The sequence below is a fragment of the Mugil cephalus genome, chromosome 15 (genome assembly GCF_022458985.1).
Source record: "Mugil cephalus isolate CIBA_MC_2020 chromosome 15, CIBA_Mcephalus_1.1, whole genome shotgun sequence".
Classification (NCBI taxonomy): domain Eukaryota; kingdom Metazoa; phylum Chordata; class Actinopteri; order Mugiliformes; family Mugilidae; genus Mugil; species Mugil cephalus.
Window position 1 is genome coordinate 13,257,015 of NC_061784.1, and position 23,145 is coordinate 13,280,159.

Sequence of the window (23,145 nt, forward strand, 5' to 3'; positions counted from 1 at the left end):
TTAAACCGGTTGCGCTAATTGGTCGATTGCGAACAGCGGCGCGCATGCTCTAATTAACAAACATTTAGAAATAATAATAATAATAAAAATAATAATAATAAAAAACAATGTAGTAATACTCCGTGTAGAAATTAATATTAGACTGTAACACATGAAATTACAAACTTCTAAATTTTGTAGCTCATGTTAAGCAATTGAAATTAATTAACCTTGTATCTTATGGTATTCAATAAATATGTCTTATTGCAATTTAAATAAATTGGATATTATTATGATTTTTTGTTATTTTAATTTAACTAATTAATTTAATTAAATGAGCAAAACTGACGGAATTAATAGTGCACGGCTGAAAAAAAGACAACGCGCACCAATTTTCTGTGGTACAGTGATTTCGATTTGAAGGGTGCAAATCTTAAATATTATATTGGAGCTCCCCCTATAGCCCATGTAGGCTAGAGACCCACCACACACAGACAAAGCTGACAGCTGAGGCATCTTTCCAGTCATGAGCACCGCCTTGGCAAGAAGCATTTATTGATTGTGCGCCGAAATACACCAAAAACGACAAACGTCCCTGTGACATTTTTGAGGAGCAGATGTGTCAGAGGCCGACACGTGAAGTGAAATGGGGAAAGAAATGGCTCCTCGGCAGAATATGTCTAAGAAAAGCCTTGAAAGAAGCAAGGGAAGCTTGAAAACATGAATGGCCAAATTGAGAAGCGGCTAAGTGGATTGTAAATACAGTTTACAACGGAGAAACATGAATGTGAGCTTAATGAGAGCGTCGTTTTTATTGTGTCTAATTTATGGGATCATTTACAGACACGCAAACATACACAAAAGCCCTCATTCGAGTCACGGGTTTCTGGTGCGTTCAGGCGCTGTCGGAATACTAGGATTTCGAAATTAAGACGCTAAAAAGAATTGGTTTTAATTGTGTGTGTGTTTAATCTGCTAACTTACGAGCTGTAGTGTCTCTGTAACAGGCTTTATATAGATTTATTTAAATTTTTAGATTTTTTTCTCCACCACGTTTATGTGTAGTCTACCATTGTGTTAAAAGCAAATTTGAACATGCATACAAATATGTTATTAGTTCAATTTTAAAGTAGGGTAACAAACAATGAGGTCTTTTTTATTCATATTTGATTTTCTCTCTCTCTTTTTTTTATTTTTTTTATTATTATTATTATTTTTTATAGATGTTTTCACATGAGCGGTTGTTCCGAGCCATAGATGTGTGTAGCCCATTTTAGGAGCGATCAAGCCCCTTAACTTTGAAAAAATAAATAAATAAATTAGCACACTACTAGAAAATATATGGTGCCAAAAAATCAGCACAAAAGTAGAAAATATGTGGTTTAAACATAGAAGTGTGTGTGTGTGTGTGTGTGTGTGTGTGGAGGGGGTGGGGGCGTCTTTGTTGACCTGCATATCTGTTTTGCATTTATTATTCCTACCTCATCTTTTCATTTAAACGCCATTTTAAAATAACAACAACAACAACAACAAACAAACGAGTGATAACTTTGTGACATGGTAGTCTGACAGTAAACCCCTCACTCCACCCCCCAAATCTCTGCCCGCTAGAATCGCCCCTGTTCCGAGCCTCCCTTGAAGGGCCCACCCGCTGTACGCGGATTCGCCCTATAGGTGGCGCCGCTCTCTCATGCACGGCTCGTACCCATGGGCACTCAATCTGTACATATTGGCGCCATTTTGGAGCTAGGAGGGGGAAGAGAGCTGCAGAGGAGGACACGATTTATCACAATTCACCGTAACAGGTAAGAAAATGCGCATTTTTAAAAAAAATAATTTTGATTGGAAAGTACGAATATTTCAAGGCGCCGCTGCGAAGGAGCAGGTAGGACCCGCGATGAAGCCGTAGAGGAGCCCGGGTTTGCAGCGATGAAAAGGCGGAGCGGAGCCCGCCTCGCTCGCCTCTGTTCTCGGCTGCCTTGTCCGGCTCTCGGCGCTGAATGATCCGGTCCTGGTTAAATACTAGCCTGCTGGGTTGACCACGGCGGCTCGGGCAAACTTGGACCCGGCTAGACTGTACGTGTGGGTTGGGGGTATCTATAGCGGCGTGAGGGTTGTTTAGCCGGGCTGTTTTGTTCGGTGTGTCCGCCCTCTGTCACGGAGATTATTATCACTGCTGCTACTACTACTAGCCTTAGCTCGGCATGCTACTCAGTGAAGGCGCTAGCGTGCTAGCTCGGTTAGCCTCGGTCAACATTACAGCAACAAGGCTCCTGGCTTCACTACAGCCCTGGCCTCCACATACAGACAGATAGATGCTTTATTCCATTTAAATTAAATTCAACAGTTGCAGCACCGCACCTAATATATCACAAAAAAAAAAAAAAATATAAGAAAAATAGGGGAAAAAACAATATATTTATGCGCAATATTTACAAGAATTACAAAATAAGTGAATAAAAAAAAAAACGTGAAATGAAATGGATGTACAACCATGTCCAAATATATATATTCTTTATCATAATCAATCATTTTTGCAGTACCAGTCACCAGGTGTGTGTTTTTTTCCCATTTATTTATATTTATTATATATTTATTCCAATTTGTTTATAATATGTTAATCCTTTTTTTCACTGAGCCTTCTCAGTTATGTCATTGTTACCTGTGCTGTGTGCCCTCAATTGCTCCCCGAGGACAAATAAAGTTATCTGAATCTGGATACATATATAAATAAATAAAGTCCAGTGTCATCTGTCACATACAGATGAGGAGTTAGACAGGCGGATGAAAGATTTCCTGTGGCGTCCTTTCTCCAGAGCCTCCGGGAGAAGGTGCTCCGTCCCGTTGCCTTGTCTATTTTGTGGCGGAGAGGTTGGTCAGGGGTTATCCGTGATCGATGACGGTTTGTTCAAGTGTCCTCCTCAAAAGTTTCCCGTCCGCAGCCAGCGACGGAGCCGGCCCTCCCGATCAGTTTATTCAGTCTGTTGGCGTCACCGGCTGCAGTGCTGCTGCTGCCCCAGCAGACCACAGCAGAGAAAAAGGGTGCTGGCCACAACAGACAGGCCGGGAGAAGAGCTCCAGCATCTTACTGCGCGCGTCGAACGACCCCGGCTGGGGCACGGCAACAATAACCCCCCATATCATAACGGGAGTAATCCTAACCCTGCCCTAATATTAACTCACGCTGCTATTCCTAAATTATTTTCGATGTGGCTGCTAAGTGTGAGCTTCCATTATCAACAAGGCTCGCGGTTATTTCATTGCGTTTATTGTGTGTTTAACAGTGGCTCAGATGCATAATTCATAACTCAACCATATAGCTGAGTAATATATAGTTTTTGTTCTGCGTTGTGTGATTGAAAGTTGGCACACCTGCTATAGCGCACGCTTACTAATAATACTAGTAGTATTAATACAGCGTCAGTCGGAAGGCGATTAAATAGTGGTTGTAGAAACAACAAAGACGTGAGGCGCTATTTATGAATTAATTGTTTTACAGAATCGGCACAGTCACCTTGCATGGTGCTGCAGTGTGTGTGTGTGTGTGTGTGTGTGTGTGTGTGTTTTGGCAGCCTGTGGTTGTCGGACTGTGTCACCGTCAACACTGCGGATTGTGTCTCTGAATCATCTGATCATATGGCAGTGTAATGCTGTTTTTAGACACTTGTTTCATCGGGGATTTAACGAAATCTCCACCGTTTTGTGGAGAAAACTCTGGACGTATGCATGTTTATGTTTCGGTTGCAAATAAAATTCTGCTAATTCTGGTTATTATACATTTTAAATGGCTTCCCAATAAAAATCTCAGGATCTAGTGTTTCTTTTAGTATCTGTTTGGTCATTTGTTTCTCATCCTTCTAAATCGTATTACTTTTCCCAACTAAACACAAACTAATCAAAGTTTTATTTTCTTAAAATCTTGCAATGACAACAGTCTGATTTTCTCTGACGTTGAATGGATATAATAACGTCTGCATTGCCTCATACCCTCAGGCACGTGATTTGCCGTTCTGTTTTTAGATGACATGTCCACGCTTCCACTGTTGCTCGTCGAAAGGTTTGTCCCAACCTGGCTGTGTTGTCATCGTTACCTTTGGACTGATTTCGAGCCTCCTCGTCCGCTCCGATTGCTCGCGGGCGGCCTTTGGTCTGGCGTGGATGCGCTCCGCTCAGAAAAACGTCGGTTTCATTTCAACCAAACCCTCTGACGGCGCTTTCCTGTTCAGCCACTTTCCTTCGCTTTGTGTTTTCGTGTGAGAGCCCGTGTGGAGGTCGTCGAGTTCACCCTTACAACCAGCTGGTGTCGAGTCCTCCCCTCTTGTTTGCCGATACTCGCCCCCTTCCCCCGGTCACCAGCCAGCGGGGTTAAAACCAAGGATGTCTCTGTGTAGGTTCAGATTAGGTTACGGGGGGATGGCTCTGCACCTTCAGACTTCTGCTGGCAGCTGTGGTTAAAGGGGGGGCAGAGAAAACCCTCTGCGGGACGGTAAATGTGTTTGATTGCGATAAACCGGCGATGAGTTGAACGTAGCCCCTCTTCAAGAGACTGCGTGTATGGTAAAGCCTTTCCCCCCCATGTGATTAGTTACCCCTGCATCTTGTGAAATGTTCCCCGGTGCGTGCTGCCCACACAGATACACCAGGTTGAGAAATAATCTCCTCCGATTGGCTGCCAGGCCTCTCTCCGTGTGTGTCGTCGTGGTAGAAAGAGAGAGGGATGGACTTGAATCTGGCAGCAGCTGTGGGGTGGAAAAGAAGGTCAGAATCAAGCAATTGGCTGCCAGCCAGTGTCCAGTGTGTGTGTGTGTGTGTGTGTGCGTGTTTTGCCCTGCATGTGTGTGTGTGTGTTTGTAAAAGCTCAAGTACAGCTGCAGAAATTGTTTGGTTGTGATTCATAACTCTCTGCTGCGGTCTCGCCTCTAAATCAAGCGCCTTTGTCAGACGGCAGACCTACTGACCCAGACTGCTTCATCGTAATCAGTTTTCCTCCTCTGTCAAAAGCGACATGAATTAAAGCATCAAATGTGGATTTATTTAATGCTTTAATGCCGGTATGCGTTTAATACTTTCGTAAAAGGTAGTTTAACCTTGAAGTAAATATTGGCCCAGAAGGAAAACATCACTTTTAATCGTGCGGGTTTATGCCACATAATCAAGATATTCTGCTGTTAAACGTGAAAGTGAAGCAGTTATTATGGCAATGTGGGGAAAAAAGAGGTACTTTTCATTTGTCTCTATTTTCTGTCCAACATACAAACTACAGGTTTCCCGTAGAAGTCACTGTCGACCTCTTCACGCTGTTATACTACTTTTACAACACAGGAGCCAGAATTAGATTATTAATTGTGTTTGCTATTCGTTGTAATGGTCTATGAAAAATGACTGCGTTAGTGGTTAAGTAAGCGAAAAACTTAATAGGGCTACAACTGATCTGCCGATTGCATTCAATCTTTTTTTTTTGGGACCATAAATCCTTAAAATAGTTCACAAGTTTGACAAAAAACATCGTCACATTTGAGAATCAGGAGCGAATGTTGGACATTTTGCTGAAGAAAAATACAACAAATGGTTTATTTGGTCATAATGAATGAATTTAATGTGTAATTGACACATGGATAAATTATCTAAAGTAAGGTGTGTGTTCATGGATTTCTTGATGAGCACGTGGGATGTGGTTCCAGTTTTGAGTTACTCCCTCGCAATCAAAACTTAAATAACAGTTGTTATGAAGTCACAGCTAATGTAATAAACGTATTACAACACAGCAGTGATAACACATCAAGAAATGAATCTGAGGACACCCTGTAAAAACACACGAACGGTTCAAATTGGTTTGCCTTTCATCTTTCATGCCATTTGTTTTTGTATCTTGCATGGGAAAGGCCCTCTGGCCAGACCTCATCATCCAGTCATTCTCCCAGCTCGGTTTGGCTGCATCTGTGCGTGTCATTGTCTCAGAGGAGAGAGGCTTTGGGCTGCCCTTCTTAAAAACCTCTTTTCTTTATGAGTTGAAGTTCAAATATTCATCCTTGACCCTGTCTTTTTCTTTTGGTTGTCTTGTGCCCAAACCTAAGGCTCTTTTATAGCAGCGTGGGACATAAACGCTGTAACCTATGCACATGGCCAACTCCACATTTATACTGGTGCGCTCGTCAGTCTGTCTCGCTCTGTAACCGCCGCCCAAACACTAGTCAGCGCTGTGTCTTTTTTTGCCGTTTGGGTTCATTTTTGTTCCTACTTCCTGCTTCACTTTCAACAATGCTGAACTTTTGCCTTAGACAAGTCGTGCAAATATCTGTATCTCCAAACCCCCTCAGTTAACCTTTCATCGATGCGATCCATCTTCATTGATCCAAAACAATCAATTTGAAAAGTGCAGGAGATGGAGAAGCTGAAATGTCGGAAATACTAAAGAGAAAACATGCTGCTACCAAGCGGACCAATCACAGCTCTTGCAATCTGAGTCGCCGCAGTTACATACGCATAGTTACATTTCTGGAGAGGTGCATGTCAGAAGCTGCTGCGAAATAAAAGCGATACTTCTGCAATTTTGCTAAAGTACAAATTGAGCTTTGTACGTGTTTCCATTGAATTAGCTGAAACTCTGGTAAAGACTTGTTTGGCGATATCCCATAAATTCTCGTCATGCGAGGCTTCTCTTTGAAAGAAGATGGACGTCAAATGAGCTGGTCACGTGACCCCCTGCATCATCTCCAGTCAATGGGGAAATGCCTCATGAGAGCGAGAAAATGTTTTGGTGATATTTGAGAGGTCTCTTAGCCGCTGGTTGCTTTGCTCCCTGCCTGCACCGTTCGCCATCAAACAGCAGTTTGAGCTACTAACTGCAAAGACTCGTAATACAGTTTCCTTCAGGCAAACAAGGTACCAATGCTCATAGTTATAAAAAAAATCCCACTAGTTGCCTCCACCGGCCGTTGTAGCGTTGCGGTGACCCCACTGAAAGGCTCCCCTGCCCTATTCTAGACCACGGCGTTGCAACTTCAACACGAACAGCCCCATTAATGGTCGTATCCACCACTATAGCCTGGTTTACGCTCAACACTTCAGTGGTTTACGCAGAGTCAGCCCCAACGTGACAGAATTGTTTTGCAGTCACGCCTCTAGTTGTGTTGAGTTCCTTGTGTATTTCCCGCAGTGATGAGCGAACTCAGCGGCTCATTTTAAGAAAAATTGAGAGCCGGCGTTTGGAGGCAGGTACTAATAAGCCGGACAAAGGGCACGCGGTTTGCAAACTGCGCTTCGCTCCAGTTAGATATTCAAGGAACACGACCAACATGCGAATTCATCTAATGAGACACCGTGAGGTATTGAGCCATAGATAACTTGCCTGCAGCCGCCGAAACCCGTTGATCCGAAGCAAACTACGCGTACGCTGGATAACACGGTGCGTAGGCATCTTATTTTCACATGTGTTCAGTGGAGTTTTCACAGTTCGCTCCTTGAACGAAAGTGTTTGTCACTGTTTGAACTGTATTTTAACAGCACGACTCCCGCCCTATATCTCTTCTCCCGACAACGACAGAAAAGCCTTCACCTCCGGGTTGGTCCAGAACGACATTACTTTTCCAGTCGTTATAATAAACCGACACGAGAGCAGAAGGTTAAAAGTGAGCAGCTCACTACTAGTCAGAAACACTCATCCCTCCAGTCAAAACCAAAACATCCTGCTTTGTACCCGGCGCTGCATCGTGACGATTGTTTTCTGACCAGTCGGTAGTAAGCAGCGTTCAGTTCACCTGCTTCGGACCGAGGTACTGAAAAGTACCCAGTATCCCTTTGGCCTCGTTCTGCCCACCTTCTAGCAGTGGAAATAGCGATTTAAAGTTGGCGGCGTGGAGGTAGCCCGTGTACGGAAATCCAGGGGGAATCCCTGTAAACCATGCAACGTTACAGCTTCTTCATGTCGACACTTTCATTCTGTGGTTTCTGCGTCTGACTCACAACGCGATCATTTTCTCTGCAGCTTTGCTTAATCACTGGATTTCACTGCTGGTTTACGTGCAGTTTCTGGTGCCCGTTGTAGAACAAAGATAACGATTACTTTCCAAAACAGTAGGCGCACCACCGAAAGCAAATTTATTCTAATATAATAGTCGAGTTGTAACGTTCAGTTTCTGCTGGAACGACGTAAGAAATGTATTAATTCAACTGTGTGATCATTTTGAAGGATTTAGTCTGTGAGGCTGTTAAACTACTAAATTAAACACAAGTGTTTTTGTTATTTTGCCTAGACCGCCGACTAAAAAGGGTTTTCAAAATAATAGAAACACATTGCAACTCCATAATGCTACAAACCAGGGATCTCCCCATCTAGTTTCTTTGCCCTCAGATCTGGCGCTGATCTTGAGCCTTGAGATTCATGAAGGCTTCTCTTATTTTACTTGCGTTGTCCTACATCACATATGAGCGGTGTGGCTGGAGTAGCGCTGTCAAAGCTAATGTAGCGAGGAGAGGCTACCTCCCCCCGGCTCCAGAAGCTCAGACAGACCGTAAACACCAGACATCTACGGGAACGGCCTGGTCATCCAACACCATAAACTCCTCAACCTTCTCTGGAATATCTTCTACTTTTGTCTCTTGCAAACTTTTTTTTTTTTTTAAATGTAGCGTTCAACGTAAAGTTTGACTGACTTCATTTTCCACAGTAAAGTACTTACTACCACAGAGCCGACACGTTTAGTCACGTTTAGTCATCCTCTTTGATTGTTGGTAGCTTTGATGCGAGCCAGCCGCCGCTAAAACAGAAGGACGAGAAGAAAGCATCATCTCCTTTGTTTTGTTTTTGGGTTTGACGCCAGCCAACCGCCATTAAAACAACAGGGCGAAGGAGCTCGACACTACAGGGATATGGTTTTGATTCATGGCCGACTTAAAATAAATAACCACAAAAGGTCGGGTTCAGCTGAAGCCCGATATCAAGCCAGTAATTTAAAAAAAATGCCTGGTTTCGGGCCTTGATGCTGACATCCCTACTACAAACCACAGCCTGCACCATAAAACACAGATGAATGCTGGAAACCATAACCACACTGTTTATGCTACATGCGCTCGCTGCTTATTCCACTTCTGGATAGATGCTACACTGCATCTCATTGCCCTGTACCTGTACATGTGTAATGACATTAAAGTTTAATCTAATCTAATAACCTTCGCCGCAACCGTCTCCAGACTCATTTTCACTAGTGTATCTAATAAAAGGACCAGTGGATGTAAATTATCTCGATGAATTAGGTTGCGAAATGAAAAAAAAAAAAAAATCCCACACACGTGTCTTCTTCACATACAGAGATGAACTCTTCAACTTGGTTATTTTGTTGTTTGGACCAGAAACGCTGAAATATTCATGCTGGTGGCACGGCATTAAATTTGAATTTGTGAATGAGAGAGTTGCGCCGTCTCGGGCCGCTTCTTAAGATTGTGGTTTTCTGATATATTGGTATGAAAACACTATCGGCCTCCTGGGAATAACCCTTTAGATTAATGGATTTTTGTACTGAATGCTTCAGACATTTTCTGAACGTCTTCCGCGGTGTATAAGACACTTTTTTTTTTTTTTTTTTTAGGAAACATTACCTGCTCAGCTCTCCATGCAGACTCTTGTATATTTATAAACCATGACTCAGGCTTGTGTTTTTGCCCGACAAATGGGGAGGTAGGTAAGATATAGCAGGGAAAAAAAGAAGTCCTCTTCCCGGGTGGACGCATTTCTGCTCCTTTTTTTTTTTTTTTCTTTTTTTTTTTTAATATGGTTAATGGACACAAAGCCTTGGCTTGGGCGAGAGGGGTTAGTTTAGTAGCTGTTGCCAAAGTGCCGTGTTGGCTTGATCGGGCCATGAGTGGAATGGAAAGTCAAAACCCGTTCTGCGTCATGCGAATAATCTAAACTCAAATTCGGTGGTGTGCTAGTTGCCGCGGTAATGAGTGGCACACAGTGGTAGCCGCGGCGCACGGCGAATATCGAGCCCTGCTCCCCGAATGCAGTCATTTTGTCCCGCACTCGTAGAAAGCTATTACTGCGCCGTGAATGCCTCGCTGAATATTTCAGAGGCTGCTCTATTGCACGCCTCTTTGGTAGCTTTGAACTATTTAGATTCTTTTTCTTCTTGCTTTTTTTTTGTGGGGATTCAGCAAATTTTCAAGGCTTTCGAGGTTTATTTCTCTTCTCTCTCACGCCCGGCCACCACGACACTCTCCCCGGTTCATTATAAATATAATGTGTTTTTTTCTTTTTTTTCCCCTCCTCAGGCAGTGAAGAGCTAAAGAGGATGGCTCACTCTAAAGCTCGAGCCGCAGACGGGAAGGTGACCTACCCTCCGGGGGTCAAGGAGATCTCTGACAAAATCTCCAAAGAGGAAATGGTCCGCAGGCTCAAGGTCAGTGTCTCTCTCACGGTCGCCTGTTTGCAACCGCGGTCGCACATCTGGCCTCTCGGTGTGATATTATCGCATCGCCGGCTGCCTTATGTGGTTCTACTTTTAAAGTAGTGATGGCTTGTTAGGAAGTGTTATTGCTTAATGGTAGAATAGAAGATTGGCCCGAGCTTTTCGTTTCTTATTGCGTTATTTACTTTTCACGCTGCGCCTGAACAAACCGAAAGGGTTTCAAGCCTCATCGTCTCGGATTGATGGCTGTCAGCCCCCAACTTGCTCTTTGGCAAACGCAGCCGGTGATTAATGCCCCCCAAACCGTTTCCAGATGGTGGTGAAAACCTTCATGGACATGGACCAGGACTCGGAGGAAGAGAAGGAGCTGTACCTGAACCTGGCGCTCCACCTGGCCTCGGACTTCTTCCTCAAGCACCCAGACAAGGACGTGCGTCTGCTGGTGGCCTGCTGCCTGGCGGACATATTCAGGATTTACGCACCGGAGGCGCCCTACACCTCCCCAGATAAGCTCAAGGTGCGATAATGAAGTTTTTACTCACTCACATAAAAAAAATAAATAAAAAAATCTGCAAAATTACATCACTGTTTTAATTGCATAACCCCACTGCAGCTTCTCTGGAGCATTCGCTAACAAATTGGGGCGTTCAAGTGCCAACCTTGTGCAGCATTTGGCAGAATGTGTGACATGACTCACACTTTTTATTATAGAGCTTACTAACACATGCGGTTGAGTAGTCAAACACAAACCAGCATTCAGCAACAGGTCTTAACGTACAGTGCACCGCGCCGGTGTTTTCATAGTTGGTGTTGGATAAAAAGGGGCTCTTGTCAGTAACAGTTTTGTGAATGTATATTTTTCTCGCGTCAGAGTTTTGCCAGTGACTGCAGCTGCTTGTCTAGCGTGCTCATTATGCGTGTGTTTGTTTGTTTTTGTTTTTTTCTCTCCAGGACATTTTCATGTTCATCACGAGACAGCTCAAAGGACTGGAGGACACGAAAAGTGCGCAGTTCAACAGATACTTCTACCTGCTGGAGGTAGGACACTTTGAATACTTTAGGTCTGGTCTGTGTGCTTACGGATCCTAAATCCCAAATAATTTGGCTTTGAATGCTGCTGCAGACGTCTGTGCCCACATTATATATTTATCTCCATTAGTTAGCCTTTAGAAATGAGTATTTATACACTGAAATATTGTGAGAAATGTTTTTCACGTTACGACACGTGTCTGTGGGGATGAATCGATGCTAATCCTAAACCTTATGTTATGGATACGTTCCCATGGTAACTGAAAATCCAGATTGATGTAATCGGACTTTTCATGAAAGCGTTTCCTGACAAAAATAAGCCTTTCTTAAAAGTAATCTTTATGAAGTACCTCTCTGATTGATGCCACTTGTTTTTGTAACCGGTCACTTTCTGCAAACATTCATCTGCTCTTGCTTTTATTAATAATTGGAGACCTACATTTGGAGCAATTGTTTTTTTTTTTTGCTGGTGGAATGATATTTTATTTAACAGCTATGAATGGCTACAAAGACACTTACTCGTGAGGTTAATGTGAACAACTTAACCTGTGCAGACCTTCCCAAGGTTAATTCTGTAAATGTCAGCGTTTCTTTTATTTCACTGAATTATTCATTTTTTTGCTGCATTTGATCTCTTGTCTCTGATTGTGTTTACTAATGCTTGTGTGTGTTCAAGGGCTTATGTAATTGTATTGTATTAAATAACCAGCGTGAGAGACGAGTGTAGGGATGAATAGGAGGAAGCGGTGGTAATACGACGACGTGCACTCTTTCTGGCTGTGCGACTGAGTTTATATCTGCAGCGATCTGTCAGTGTTTTGTTATCTCCTTCAGGCAGCAGGGCACTGAACTCTATAAAGTCAAAATAGATAATAACAGTGTTAAGTATTTTTAGCAAGTTTTTATACATTTTTTAAGAATCTCGCTCTGATGCATTGGTAGTCGCGTTTGTTTTTCCATCTCCCTGCGCGTGTCGTTTATTTTGCTTTCAAGGGGGTTTATGATTATTTATGAGTTTGCACCAAGAAGCCACCTCAGATTGAAATCCAAGGACAAATAGTCTCTAATTGGAAGCCTTTTGTTTGCAAGTGGGAGATTATTAAAAATTTAGATTTTAAAAACATCTGTTATAATCAGAGAGTAAATAGAACGCCTGAAGTTATTTTTGGAAAAATGGGAAATGGCGCAGTTTTAATGATTATAATTGCTCTGCACTCACAGTAGCAATTAAATTCTAATCATTAAGTACAGTCACCATACAGAGGGTGTTGTTTTTAATCCAACATGGACTGGAAACGAACCCCTCGGAGAATCATCAGCTGAATCTGCAGCTTCCTTTGGGAAATTCGGATCTTTACACCGAGGCTCTGCTCATTGTTCGGGCTGTGACTTCACTCATTAGGTTCAGTGTCACTGCAGCCAGAAGCAATAGAAAGGTTCTGAACACAGCTGGCATCAAGTTAGTGGGCGTAATGGAGCATTTAACAGCCAAAGAGTTTGATATTTCCCCCAGAGATTGGTAGAGACCAAAATCAAAGGTGAAATGCACGGAAAAAACAAATAATTGCCTTAATCCGACTCTAACTGGACTTTAACTGGACAGCGCGTATGCACATGCTCCACAGCCGCTGCGCTGGTGTGTGACCCTGATAAAACAAAAACATCCAAGAAAGCTGGTCACAGAAGAAGAAGGTAAACAGAGCCGGTAGAGGAACCACCTGAGGGATAGCGCACATCTTATCTGCACCATAAGTAGCATTTACATTACGTACAAGATTAAAAAAGCTGAATTATTATCCATCTCCATCAATGCTGGTCTGACGCATGAATGACTCCAGTTGTTTGATGTAATGGATGAAACGGAAAGGGGGCCGTATTAACGCACTGAAAAGACGCATATCGCCACCTAGTGTGGAGGAGGGGGACATTCTCCCGCCGGTTGTTCAGTTTTCTCTGTTGCATGTAAACTGGGACAGGGAGCGCATTCAGAAAAGTCGAATTTTGAGCATAGGTCTATTAAGCTGTGCATGTAAACGCACTGACTGCCTTCCTTCACCTTCCTGGTTGGCATCTGCATTGTAAATTCGACAGTTACTAACATCTTGCCTCCTCTCTTTTGTGCAGAACATAGCGTGGGTGAAGTCCTACAACATTTGCTTCGAGCTCGAAGACAGCAACGAGATCTTCACGCAGCTTTACAGGACGCTCTTCCAGGTCATCAAGTAAGTGCTTTGATGGGAAGCCACCACTGTGTTCGTCACGGTGTACGATTTTCTTCTCTGTGTCTTTCTTTGGGCTGTGGCGGTCCTTAATGACGGAGACGAGCTGCTGCGGCTCTAACGTCTCAGCCTGTCTCTGCTGCTCCATCACGAAGCAGCACGGCAGCAGTCCGGCTGTTTGTCTGCGATTGCTCTCCCCCTCTTCTTTCTTTTCCACTCAATTTCTCTCTGCTGAACACAACCTCGAGGGCTAAATCCTGCAGTACCGAATTTGGCTCTTTGCCATCGGGGAACAAACTGTGGAAGTGTGTGTCAAGTCTGCCAACATGGTGCTTTTTTTTTTTTTTTTTTTTTTTTTTAACTACATGCAGTTAAAAGATCAAAAGAGCTTTCTACTTGACATATTTGCAGTGAGCCAATAAGTTGCTGGTGAATGCAACCCTCATGTTTGTGTAGGTGTGTGTGTGTATAAGTGACTCTTTCAGTGAATGGGAGGTAATGAGACTAGTAATGCCTGGTAGCATTAAGGAAAGCAGTCGTTGAGATACAAATCTAAGCAATAAGCTTCGCTTCCTGCTGTAACGCACATCGTTACGAGCGCACTAGAGCCGCTCTGCGGGATCACTTCATTTGCACAGTCGCTCAGACATTTTTCCACGAGGTCAGTTTTGTTTTAATAATGAGATAAAAACACAAATTCCTCACGAAATGCCGCCGCCGAGTGAAGATGCTCCGTGTGACCTTTTGGTGCCTTGTTTCCCTAGCAACGGCCACAACCAGAAAGTGCACATGCACATGGTGGACCTGATGAGCTCCATCATCTGCGAGGGAGACACCGTGTCGCAGGAGCTGCTGGACACCGTGCTGGTCAACCTGGTGCCGGCGCACAAGGTACGTGCACAACTTGTGAACACGCATGTGCAGAGAACTCTAGTAGCAGCTGTGCGTGTACGTAAATTGGAGAGTGGATAAAAGCATTTATCATTTGCATTCAAAAATACACACAAGTAGTACCAGCATGAACAGTGATGTGAGCAGAAACTGCACAGTAGGGGACTTCTGAAGAGAGTGGATGTTGTCGGTGAACTGAGGACAATATAATTTTCCATGCCCTGTAATTCAGTGAGACCCCTGCAGGCGAGTGTAGGTAAAGCAGCTTTAAGATGCGGTTCGCAAATATGTGTGAACATCTGTGCCTCCTGTATCCTAATGGGACAAGAAATAATGAACTACTCCCCTATTTCTCTGCATATCTCGCTGACCTGCCGTTTTACTTTGTTTCTTCTTTCCTCTGTCTTTCTAGAATCTGAACAAACAAGCATACGACCTGGCCAAAGCTCTGCTGAAGAGGACTGCCCAAGCAATCGAACCCTACATCACCAATGTACGAATAAATATTTGACCCACTCCCTATTTATTAAAGTATCTCTTTGCACTTTTATGTAGCTTTTGTGTCATGCAACCGGAAGTGATCCTAAGAGCTTTATATTGCATTTAAACCTGGATGAACTGTGTTCGATGTAAGTCTTGGCAGAAACAAAGCTTAAGGAGGCGCATGACTTTGTGGTTTCCTTAGCTATGAGGTGGGCAAACAGTCAAATCACAGAGGCTGTGTACATTAATTGCATTGCGAAAAAAATGTTAACTTTGACTTTCGTAGTAAAAGCCTTTTGTTGCACATCCTTCTGTGTCCGGACATCATATACAATCTGTATAGAGAAGCCGTATCGTTCAAAAGTTGCTGTTTGAGTTGCAGAATGATGGAGGATTTTTCTCAGCAGCCTCATGCCTCCCTCTCTGTCTCCCTTATCAGTTCTTCAACCAGGTGCTGATGCTGGGGAAGACCTCAGTCAGCGATCTCTCCGAACACGTGTTTGACCTCATCTTGGAGCTTTACAACATCGACAGCCACCTGCTGCTCTCAGTGCTGCCACAGCTGGAGTTTAAACTCAAGGTAAAGAGCAACAAACGCTACTTTAATCAAACATTTAGGCACTAAACTAAAGTATGGATTTTTAGATTCATGGTTAAGTAGCTAAATAATTATTATTGGTGTCTTAAACTTGTCATGTTGCGCCTTTCTCAACCTTGTCAGTACAATTGTTGTTATCTAATTAGTCTTCGCTGTAATATTTGTAGCCGTTATTCTAACATTGCCTATACTAACGTCGGTGCTATGAGGCTATACACAGTCCACACTAAAAACCTGAATTCTCTGATCATTACCCACAGAACTGCCCTTTTTGTCTTTCTCTGCAGGTTTGTTGTTTCATATTAGAAAGATAAAGCAGTCAGCCAGTCAGCATAATGTTGCCTCTGCAGCGTCTCATAAAGGCTTCCCGCTGATGGATAACGCTCATTAACTGTTCAGAGAGAGTGTAGATCACTGCTGTCTCCTCCAAATAATAGCTGCGATAAAATCTCTCTGCCACTGACTGCTTTCTCCATCTCTCTCTTTCTCTGCGTCCGTCTTTCTCTCTCACGTCCGTTCATCCTTTCTCACCGTTTTATTCATCGTAATCTCTCCTGGTTCTTCTCGGCTCTGACGTCCGTCGTCCTCTCTCCTTCCCCCGTCGCACCTTCCTTTGTTTCATTTCCACAAGATCGATACCAAAACAGCTGCCATTAAATGTTATAAAAATGATAATGTTTTCAATGCAGTTAATGTAAATGCGTCTGTCTGGGCAACACAGCCAGTTTCGGTGCATCATTTCTCCCTCTCTCTCTCTCTTTTTTTTTTTTTTTAATTTTATTTCTGCAGAGTAATGATAATGACGAGAGGCTGCAGGTGGTGAAGCTCCTGGCTAAGATGTTTGGAGCCAAGGACTCGGAGTTGGCTGCGCAGAACAAACCACTCTGGCAGTGTTACCTGGGCAGGTGGGCTTCGGTGTTGTGGCCTTGGCATTCACAGATCCTGAAAATATGTTCATGAGCAGTATATGGGCGGAGATCGCACTGTCTTTCCAACATGCGATTTTTTGTTAAAGCACAACCATTTATTCTTACAGAAAGTGTCTAGTCTCAACATTATGATCAGAATTCGTTCTTTGTGATTTTAATGCATCTTAAGATCTTAAACTTGCCTTCCTCAAATACTAATATGTTAGATGATATTTGTCTAAATGAAAAAAAAAAATGTCTTTTAAAGTTGCTGATTTCTTTTGCCCACAAGGTTTAATGACATCCATGTGCCTATCAGACTGGAGTGTGTTAAGTTTGCCAGTCACTGTCTCATGAACCACCCTGATCTGGCCAAAGACCTCACAGGTAAATACACTTAACACTGACTTCAAATTCTTTTACGTGGTAAGAAGTGTATCGGCATGAAACCCATTTCTGTTGGCGTAGAATGCATTTTTCAGCTTAGCATCTCCCCTTAATAAATTACTATTGATGTTTCTTTGAAGTGTGTCTCTGTGTGTGTGTGCAATGAGAAGTATTTTCCTGGTATTTTAGCAGTTTTGGAGCCGTAGCCAGTTCTCTCACATCCCACTCATTTGTTCCCGTCTCCTTTCCCAGAATTCTTGAGGGTCCGATCACATGACCCGGAGGAGGCCATCCGCCACGACGTCATCGTCTCTATAGTAACTGCTGCCAAGAAAGACTTGTCTCTGGTCAATGATGCGTTGCTGAATTTTGTAAAGGAGAGGACCCTGGACAAGAGAGTAAGTGAGCGAGTGCGAAAGTCTTGAGCGAGTGCCAATATTCTGTATGTAGATCTAGATGAGTCCGGGGAAAATGGTGTGAAATTTTAGTTCACGCCGGTTTATATCGGTGTTTATAATGATGATATGTGGGGAGATTTAAGATTCCCCAGTAGGGGTGGGAAAAAATATCGATAGGGCAATATATCGTGATACTTTTTCTTCTGATACAATATTTTGAACGTCTTAATATCTACATTTACTACATTTACATTTATACAACTTGTATTTTAAATTGCATTCAAAATTTTGCAGTGAACTATGTAGAATATTGCAATTTATATAATATTTCAATAACTTATTGTATCGTGGCTCAAGTATCGTGATACGTATCGTATCGTGAAGTCCTTGTCAATACCCACCCCTGTTCCCCAGTAGCATGGGAGACATGGGGAACATTCACCTCACTAGTACTGGTTACAACCCGCCCTTTTTCTTTTGTTTGGTTCATATTGACGTCACAGCATCACGTAGTTTCTGCCCTCCTGTTCCACCACAACCCATATGTGCCCTATTAGACTCAAATGTGGTGGCCATGGAGGCATTTCAAGAACAGTGAGCTCATTGTCTTGTTGATGAAACGACTTTGAAATGATTTTAGCTTTGGTGCTTAGTCTTGGTGGAAGTATGAGGAGATGGGTTTACTGTGGTCATAAAGGTAAGGTCATTGTCAGCACCAATAGACATTTAAACAACTCTAAATTGATACTAAAGTGCCCAAGGTTTATTAGACAGTGATGCTTGTAATCTGTGCTACATCATCTTTGTTGGCATATTATATGTTGGCCTTAAATTATGCTTCACCACTGTTTCATATAAAGTACTGCTGGCCTGTCATTTGGGACTGTCATCCCCTTAGTTGACTGTAGTTTTTTACTTCGCTGAGCCGTGGTGAATTAGCTCCTCATTTCCTTTCTTGTAGCTGCAGCAGTGTCGGCCCGTGTTGCCCATCTGCTGCTGTAGCCCATGTTTTCTCTGTAAACCCTGGAGCTAGATGTGTGTGTGTGAAAATCCTGGTAGATCAGCAGTTTCTAAAATACTCAGTCTAACACCAACAACCACACCACGTTCAACCCCCCTGTAATCAACTATCTTCCCCTGTCTGATGCTCGGGTTTAACTACTTACCATGTGATTGGGTGATTAAATATCTGCGTTAATGAGCAGTTGAATAGTTTTACTTAATAAGGTGGACAGTGAGTGTATTTATTTGTGTGTGTTTGAGGTGACCCCTGAGAGTATGTGTGTACATGCTTATACATCTTATCCTTTTATTAGAGGGTGATGCTTGTAATTTGTGATCTGTCGTCTTTTTTGACATGCACTTTAATGATACTTGACCCCTGTTTTATGTTGGACTTAAAGCACTATTAACCTGCTGTCATTTGGGACTGTCATCCACTTAGTGGACAAATTGCAAAGTGTCTTTTCACCACTGATGTTGTTACTTCATTATCATAACGGCTGCTCTCTGAGGGAGCCTCGCTCTGTCCTGTTTGTCTTCTAGGATTGGCCGTGATGTTAAAGTGACAACATATATGTGGAAGTGTGTGCAACATGAGATTTTATACCACGGCCAAAACAGCATTATTGTTGTTTGTTCTTTTATTTAAGCCATAGCTTACAGCAACTGTATTATTAGTTTTTCTGGCGTCCTCAGACATCCACAGTCATTTAATTCATTTTAACATCAACATAAACTGAAACCTATAGGATTTTCTTTTTCAGTTTAGACGTAATAAATCAAGTTAAGATCTGGGCAGTACACACAGGCCTGAACATCTGTCTGAAAGTTTGGGGGAAAAAATAGACTTATGGTGTCAAACGAAGGACGCGTCTGCATGTCGCATCTCAATGAACAAACAGATGGAGGAAAACATATGTTATCAGAGTGGCCAACTCCACTTGCACATTTTTTGGCATAGTTCTCAAGTATTGTTTATGACTTGCTGTTGGTTTTCAGCACCAATTAAGAGAGAAACCATTCAAGTAAGTTAGTAAAAAAATAAATAAAATAAAATGATGCCAATGAATCATAGTAGACTCCACCAGATATATTCCTCCATTAAAAGAGCATGTGGCGTTTCCCCCTGAGGCCTGAGCTCTTGTTTGGTTTGCATTTTTAATATCTCCAAGGTATTTGGGATTAGTAGGATCTTAAAAGTACAACTAAGAAAGTAGCTTTTTTAATTTTTTTTTTTTTTTTTTTAAGTCCTCATTTATGGACGCAGGGATTATTTTGCCGTATAATACAATAGAGTCGCCAGTGTGTAAGCAATTACAAAACTATTTACTTTATTTGGAAACACAATTGCTAACAATGGAATCCCAATGTCCTCAAATGAGTACTTGCTAATTAGTGACATCGTAGCTCATTGCTATTGATTGAATTTCTTACATTTGCACATAATATCAAACTAGAAAAGTTTTAATAAGCGTAAATAAACAAGTTTAAACTGTATAATTTGATTAGGTTTTGTACCTTGTCCACTTTTTCCCCGTGATTGACTGCAGAATGTATCAGCCCGCTATCATGTTCTTACCAAGAGAAGTGTATTGACCTTTGCTACCTATAGATGGAGGACTAAAGTGTCCACCCATGAGGACAATAGATCTAAATGAAGTGGAATAAGCTGCCACAAACCTAAAACGTAATGTCCCCGTATGAGGACGCAGGGTCTCAGGTTAATTGGTTAATTCACCGTCACTTGTGAATCGAGCTGTCTGATCAGGATGGCTTGTTCTTCATTTTCTTATCCCCCATGTTTCCAGCTGCTGCTGCTCCTTCTATATAAAATAATTCACTTTAAACTAGTTTTAATTGCAAATGTCTCTTCATCTCCAATCAGTGGCGCGTACGCAAGGAGGCCATGATGGGCCTGGCATCTATCTACAGGAAGTACTCGCTTCAGGGGGAGGGAGGCAGGGAGGCCTCTAAACAGATTTCATGGATCAAAGACAAGCTGCTTCATATCTACTACCAGAACAGCATTGATGACAGGTTTGTGTGCATGTTTTCCCCCGACCTTCATGAATTTCGATGAAGCCTTTAAAACGCGGCAAGTGTTTTAAAGGTAAAGCAAAGCGGTTTCTCTTTAGAAGCTGGTTAGACTCTCTCCGAGTCCCTCGAATCAGTTGCTTTTGTTCAGTTTGTGTGAGCGAGGAGCCAAAAAAGCTGCTGTTGACACTGAAGCGTAGATTTCAGCGTCTCATTACGTCACAAGAACTTGTTCTTTGGATAATCAGCTAAATGTAGATATTAGCATCAGACTGATGTGTTTTGCAGCAGATTTTGGCAGTGCACCAAACACCACCTCTTTGAAAGGCGTCCTTTTAGAGTTTAAAGAGCTTAGGCAGTCTGCATGTGTGTGGCTGCAGTTAGAGGGGGGAAATATCACTAAAGAAGCGTTTACACTTGTTTTCATCTGCAAGTTGTGTGCATGAATTTATTTTTGTTACCTTTTAAAAGCCGGACGGCTCAGCCGCAGCGTCACTTTCTTCACTTTGAACCAGGATGTTCGGTGTGTTATTGTTTCCCCACCTACACATGCTCATCACGGAGAGGCTGCAGTACCTCTCTGGGGTCTGTTCAGAGTCGTTACGCAAAATGTCACCAGCTAAAGCAGAAGATTAACTATTTAAAAAGGCAGGATAACAACCAAAAAGAAGATGGAAAAAAACACCTCCAGGAGACATTACCACGTCAGGTCTGCCCGCAGGAGAGTGAATGTGGGTGTAGTTTCCCTTTAAATCACTCTGCTGCAGTGGAGCTGCTCGTCTGTGTGGTAGCAGGAAGTGTTGATACACTTGTTCAACAAATCCCCCCTTTAAAAAAATAACTTATTTTTATTGTTATAATTATTATAGCAGTAGTTATGTATATATATATATTTATTTATTTATTTTGGAGAGACTTTTACACCTTGATGTAGATGGTCATTTTATACAAATATAGTAATAATAAAAATATTATTTTATTTCTATAGCACATTCCAGTTCTTTAACAAGCTACTAATATAAAAATATAGACTTTATTAGACTAATATCAATAAAATAAATGAAGACAATGTAATACTGTTAAAATAATTCACTAGTGTGAAGAGTAAATATTAATGTGATCAAATTCTGAAATGTAGCCTGGAGCTGGGCCATAATGAGCCTGAAAAGAAATCCATGACATTTATAAATTAGTTTTCCCAAGAATGGAGAGATGTGATCTCGTTTTCCTTCTGCGTGCTGCATTAGTAGGAATAAACTTGATGACTTTTTCCCTCCTTATGCTTTAGGTTGTTGGTTGAGCGGGTCTTCGCTCAGTACATGGTTCCTCACAACCTGGAAACCACTGAGAGGATGAAGTGTCTTTACTACCTGTATGCCACCCTGGACACGAATGCTGTGAAGTAAGTCGTTTTTTTTACTTGTTTTGTAAAAATGGGGACGTTCTGATAGAAACAAATCTTGAAACTTTTGAGGTGTCTTCTGTCTTCTCACCATGTGTCTCCCACGCAGAGCTTTGAATGAGATGTGGAAGTGCCAGAATCTGTTGAGACATCATGTGAAAGACCTGTTGGACCTGGTTAAAAAACCCAAGGTAATTCTGACTGACGTGCACCGCCAAGCCTCTGGTTAACGGATAATCCGTGTGCCGTGTTTCTAAACTGTTCTCTCTTTTGTTTTGTTTAGTCTGAAGCGTCCAGCAAGGCTGTATTCGCCAAAGTCATGGTGATCACAAGTAAGAAATGTTTCTTAAACGAGTTAAACAAATGAAATTTAATCCAGAAAACTTACTCCAGATGCTTAAATGTCGAATGTCAAAGACCCTTTATTTCATAATTTCTCTGTTGGTCTACAGGGAACCTGCCAGACCCGGGTAAGGCTCAGGACTTTGTGAAGAAGCTGGCTCAGGTCCTGGACGACGACGAGCGAATCAGAGATCAATTGGAGACCTTGGTCAGTCCCAGCTGCTCCTGCAAGCAGGCTGAAGTCTGCGTGGTGAGTATTGACATTTCCGTGCAAGGTCACAGTGTTTGTGTGTCCTGATTGAAACGCAGTCGACCCGCCGCTGGCTTCGCTCTCAGATGAACCGATGCCCCTGTAGTTGCGGCAGACTTAAACTTTATCGGAGTTATTTTATCTTCTCGTCAGTTTGACATTTTATCAAAAGTCCCACATTGTTTTTGTGTTACAGCACTACTTTATATATATTTGTTTGCTTTTATTGATGGCAGCATGCATTGAGATAGTATACAGTAAGTCAGGGGTCTCAACGTTTATCAGGCCAAGCACCAAAACTGATGGAGAGATTAAATAGGGACCCTGACCTACTATATGTGTTCTATATTAAACTATACTCATAAATATAAATATTTTGCATTACACAATAAGCTATTCAATTAATACACAGGTTAAAATATTCATTTATTTCAAACATGTGCCACAGTAGGGTGACTGTATGATGCCATAAACATGGCTCAGCAGCGATGGGGGCGGGGCCAACAGGAGGTCTAGTGTGACGCTCCGTGTGAATCGTACACTGTTGAAACAGCTCCTGTATCACAGAACGAGGGCAGTACTGACTGATAGATAACACCTTCTGCCTCCATGTATCCCTTTGCTAAAATATGTAGAATTCGAGTTAATGTGTTTTTAAAGAAATTAAAATTTCTGTGAAAATTAAACAAAAATATATAAAAATGTCTAATCAACCAAAGATTTTGTGACCTATGCAGTGAGTCAAACTGTATATGGTCTCTGTGTGCACTGATCAGCCACAACATTAAAACCACTATTAAGAGAAGTAAATAACATTGAT

General features: G+C 42.3%; 1 protein-coding gene across 1 annotated transcript in view; it reads left to right on the top strand.

Annotated features, from left to right (window-relative positions):
• Window positions 1–1,671: 1,671 nt before the first annotated feature.
• The window catches only part of pds5b (PDS5 cohesin associated factor B), a 31,142-nt gene continuing 9,668 nt past the window's right edge, over window positions 1,672–23,145 (top strand). The window contains exons 1-16 of the mRNA XM_047606680.1: window positions 1,672–1,784; window positions 10,246–10,373; window positions 10,696–10,899; window positions 11,334–11,420; window positions 13,536–13,633; window positions 14,395–14,521; window positions 14,934–15,014; window positions 15,444–15,584; window positions 16,392–16,507; window positions 16,803–16,897; window positions 17,150–17,295; window positions 20,183–20,334; window positions 21,620–21,733; window positions 21,843–21,924; window positions 22,017–22,065; window positions 22,186–22,325. Of these exons, the coding sequence (XP_047462636.1) occupies window positions 10,266–10,373; window positions 10,696–10,899; window positions 11,334–11,420; window positions 13,536–13,633; window positions 14,395–14,521; window positions 14,934–15,014; window positions 15,444–15,584; window positions 16,392–16,507; window positions 16,803–16,897; window positions 17,150–17,295; window positions 20,183–20,334; window positions 21,620–21,733; window positions 21,843–21,924; window positions 22,017–22,065; window positions 22,186–22,325 (1,740 nt within the window). The 5' untranslated portion in view covers window positions 1,672–1,784; window positions 10,246–10,265. The remainder of the gene's footprint in view (window positions 1,785–10,245; window positions 10,374–10,695; window positions 10,900–11,333; window positions 11,421–13,535; window positions 13,634–14,394; window positions 14,522–14,933; window positions 15,015–15,443; window positions 15,585–16,391; window positions 16,508–16,802; window positions 16,898–17,149; window positions 17,296–20,182; window positions 20,335–21,619; window positions 21,734–21,842; window positions 21,925–22,016; window positions 22,066–22,185; window positions 22,326–23,145) is intronic.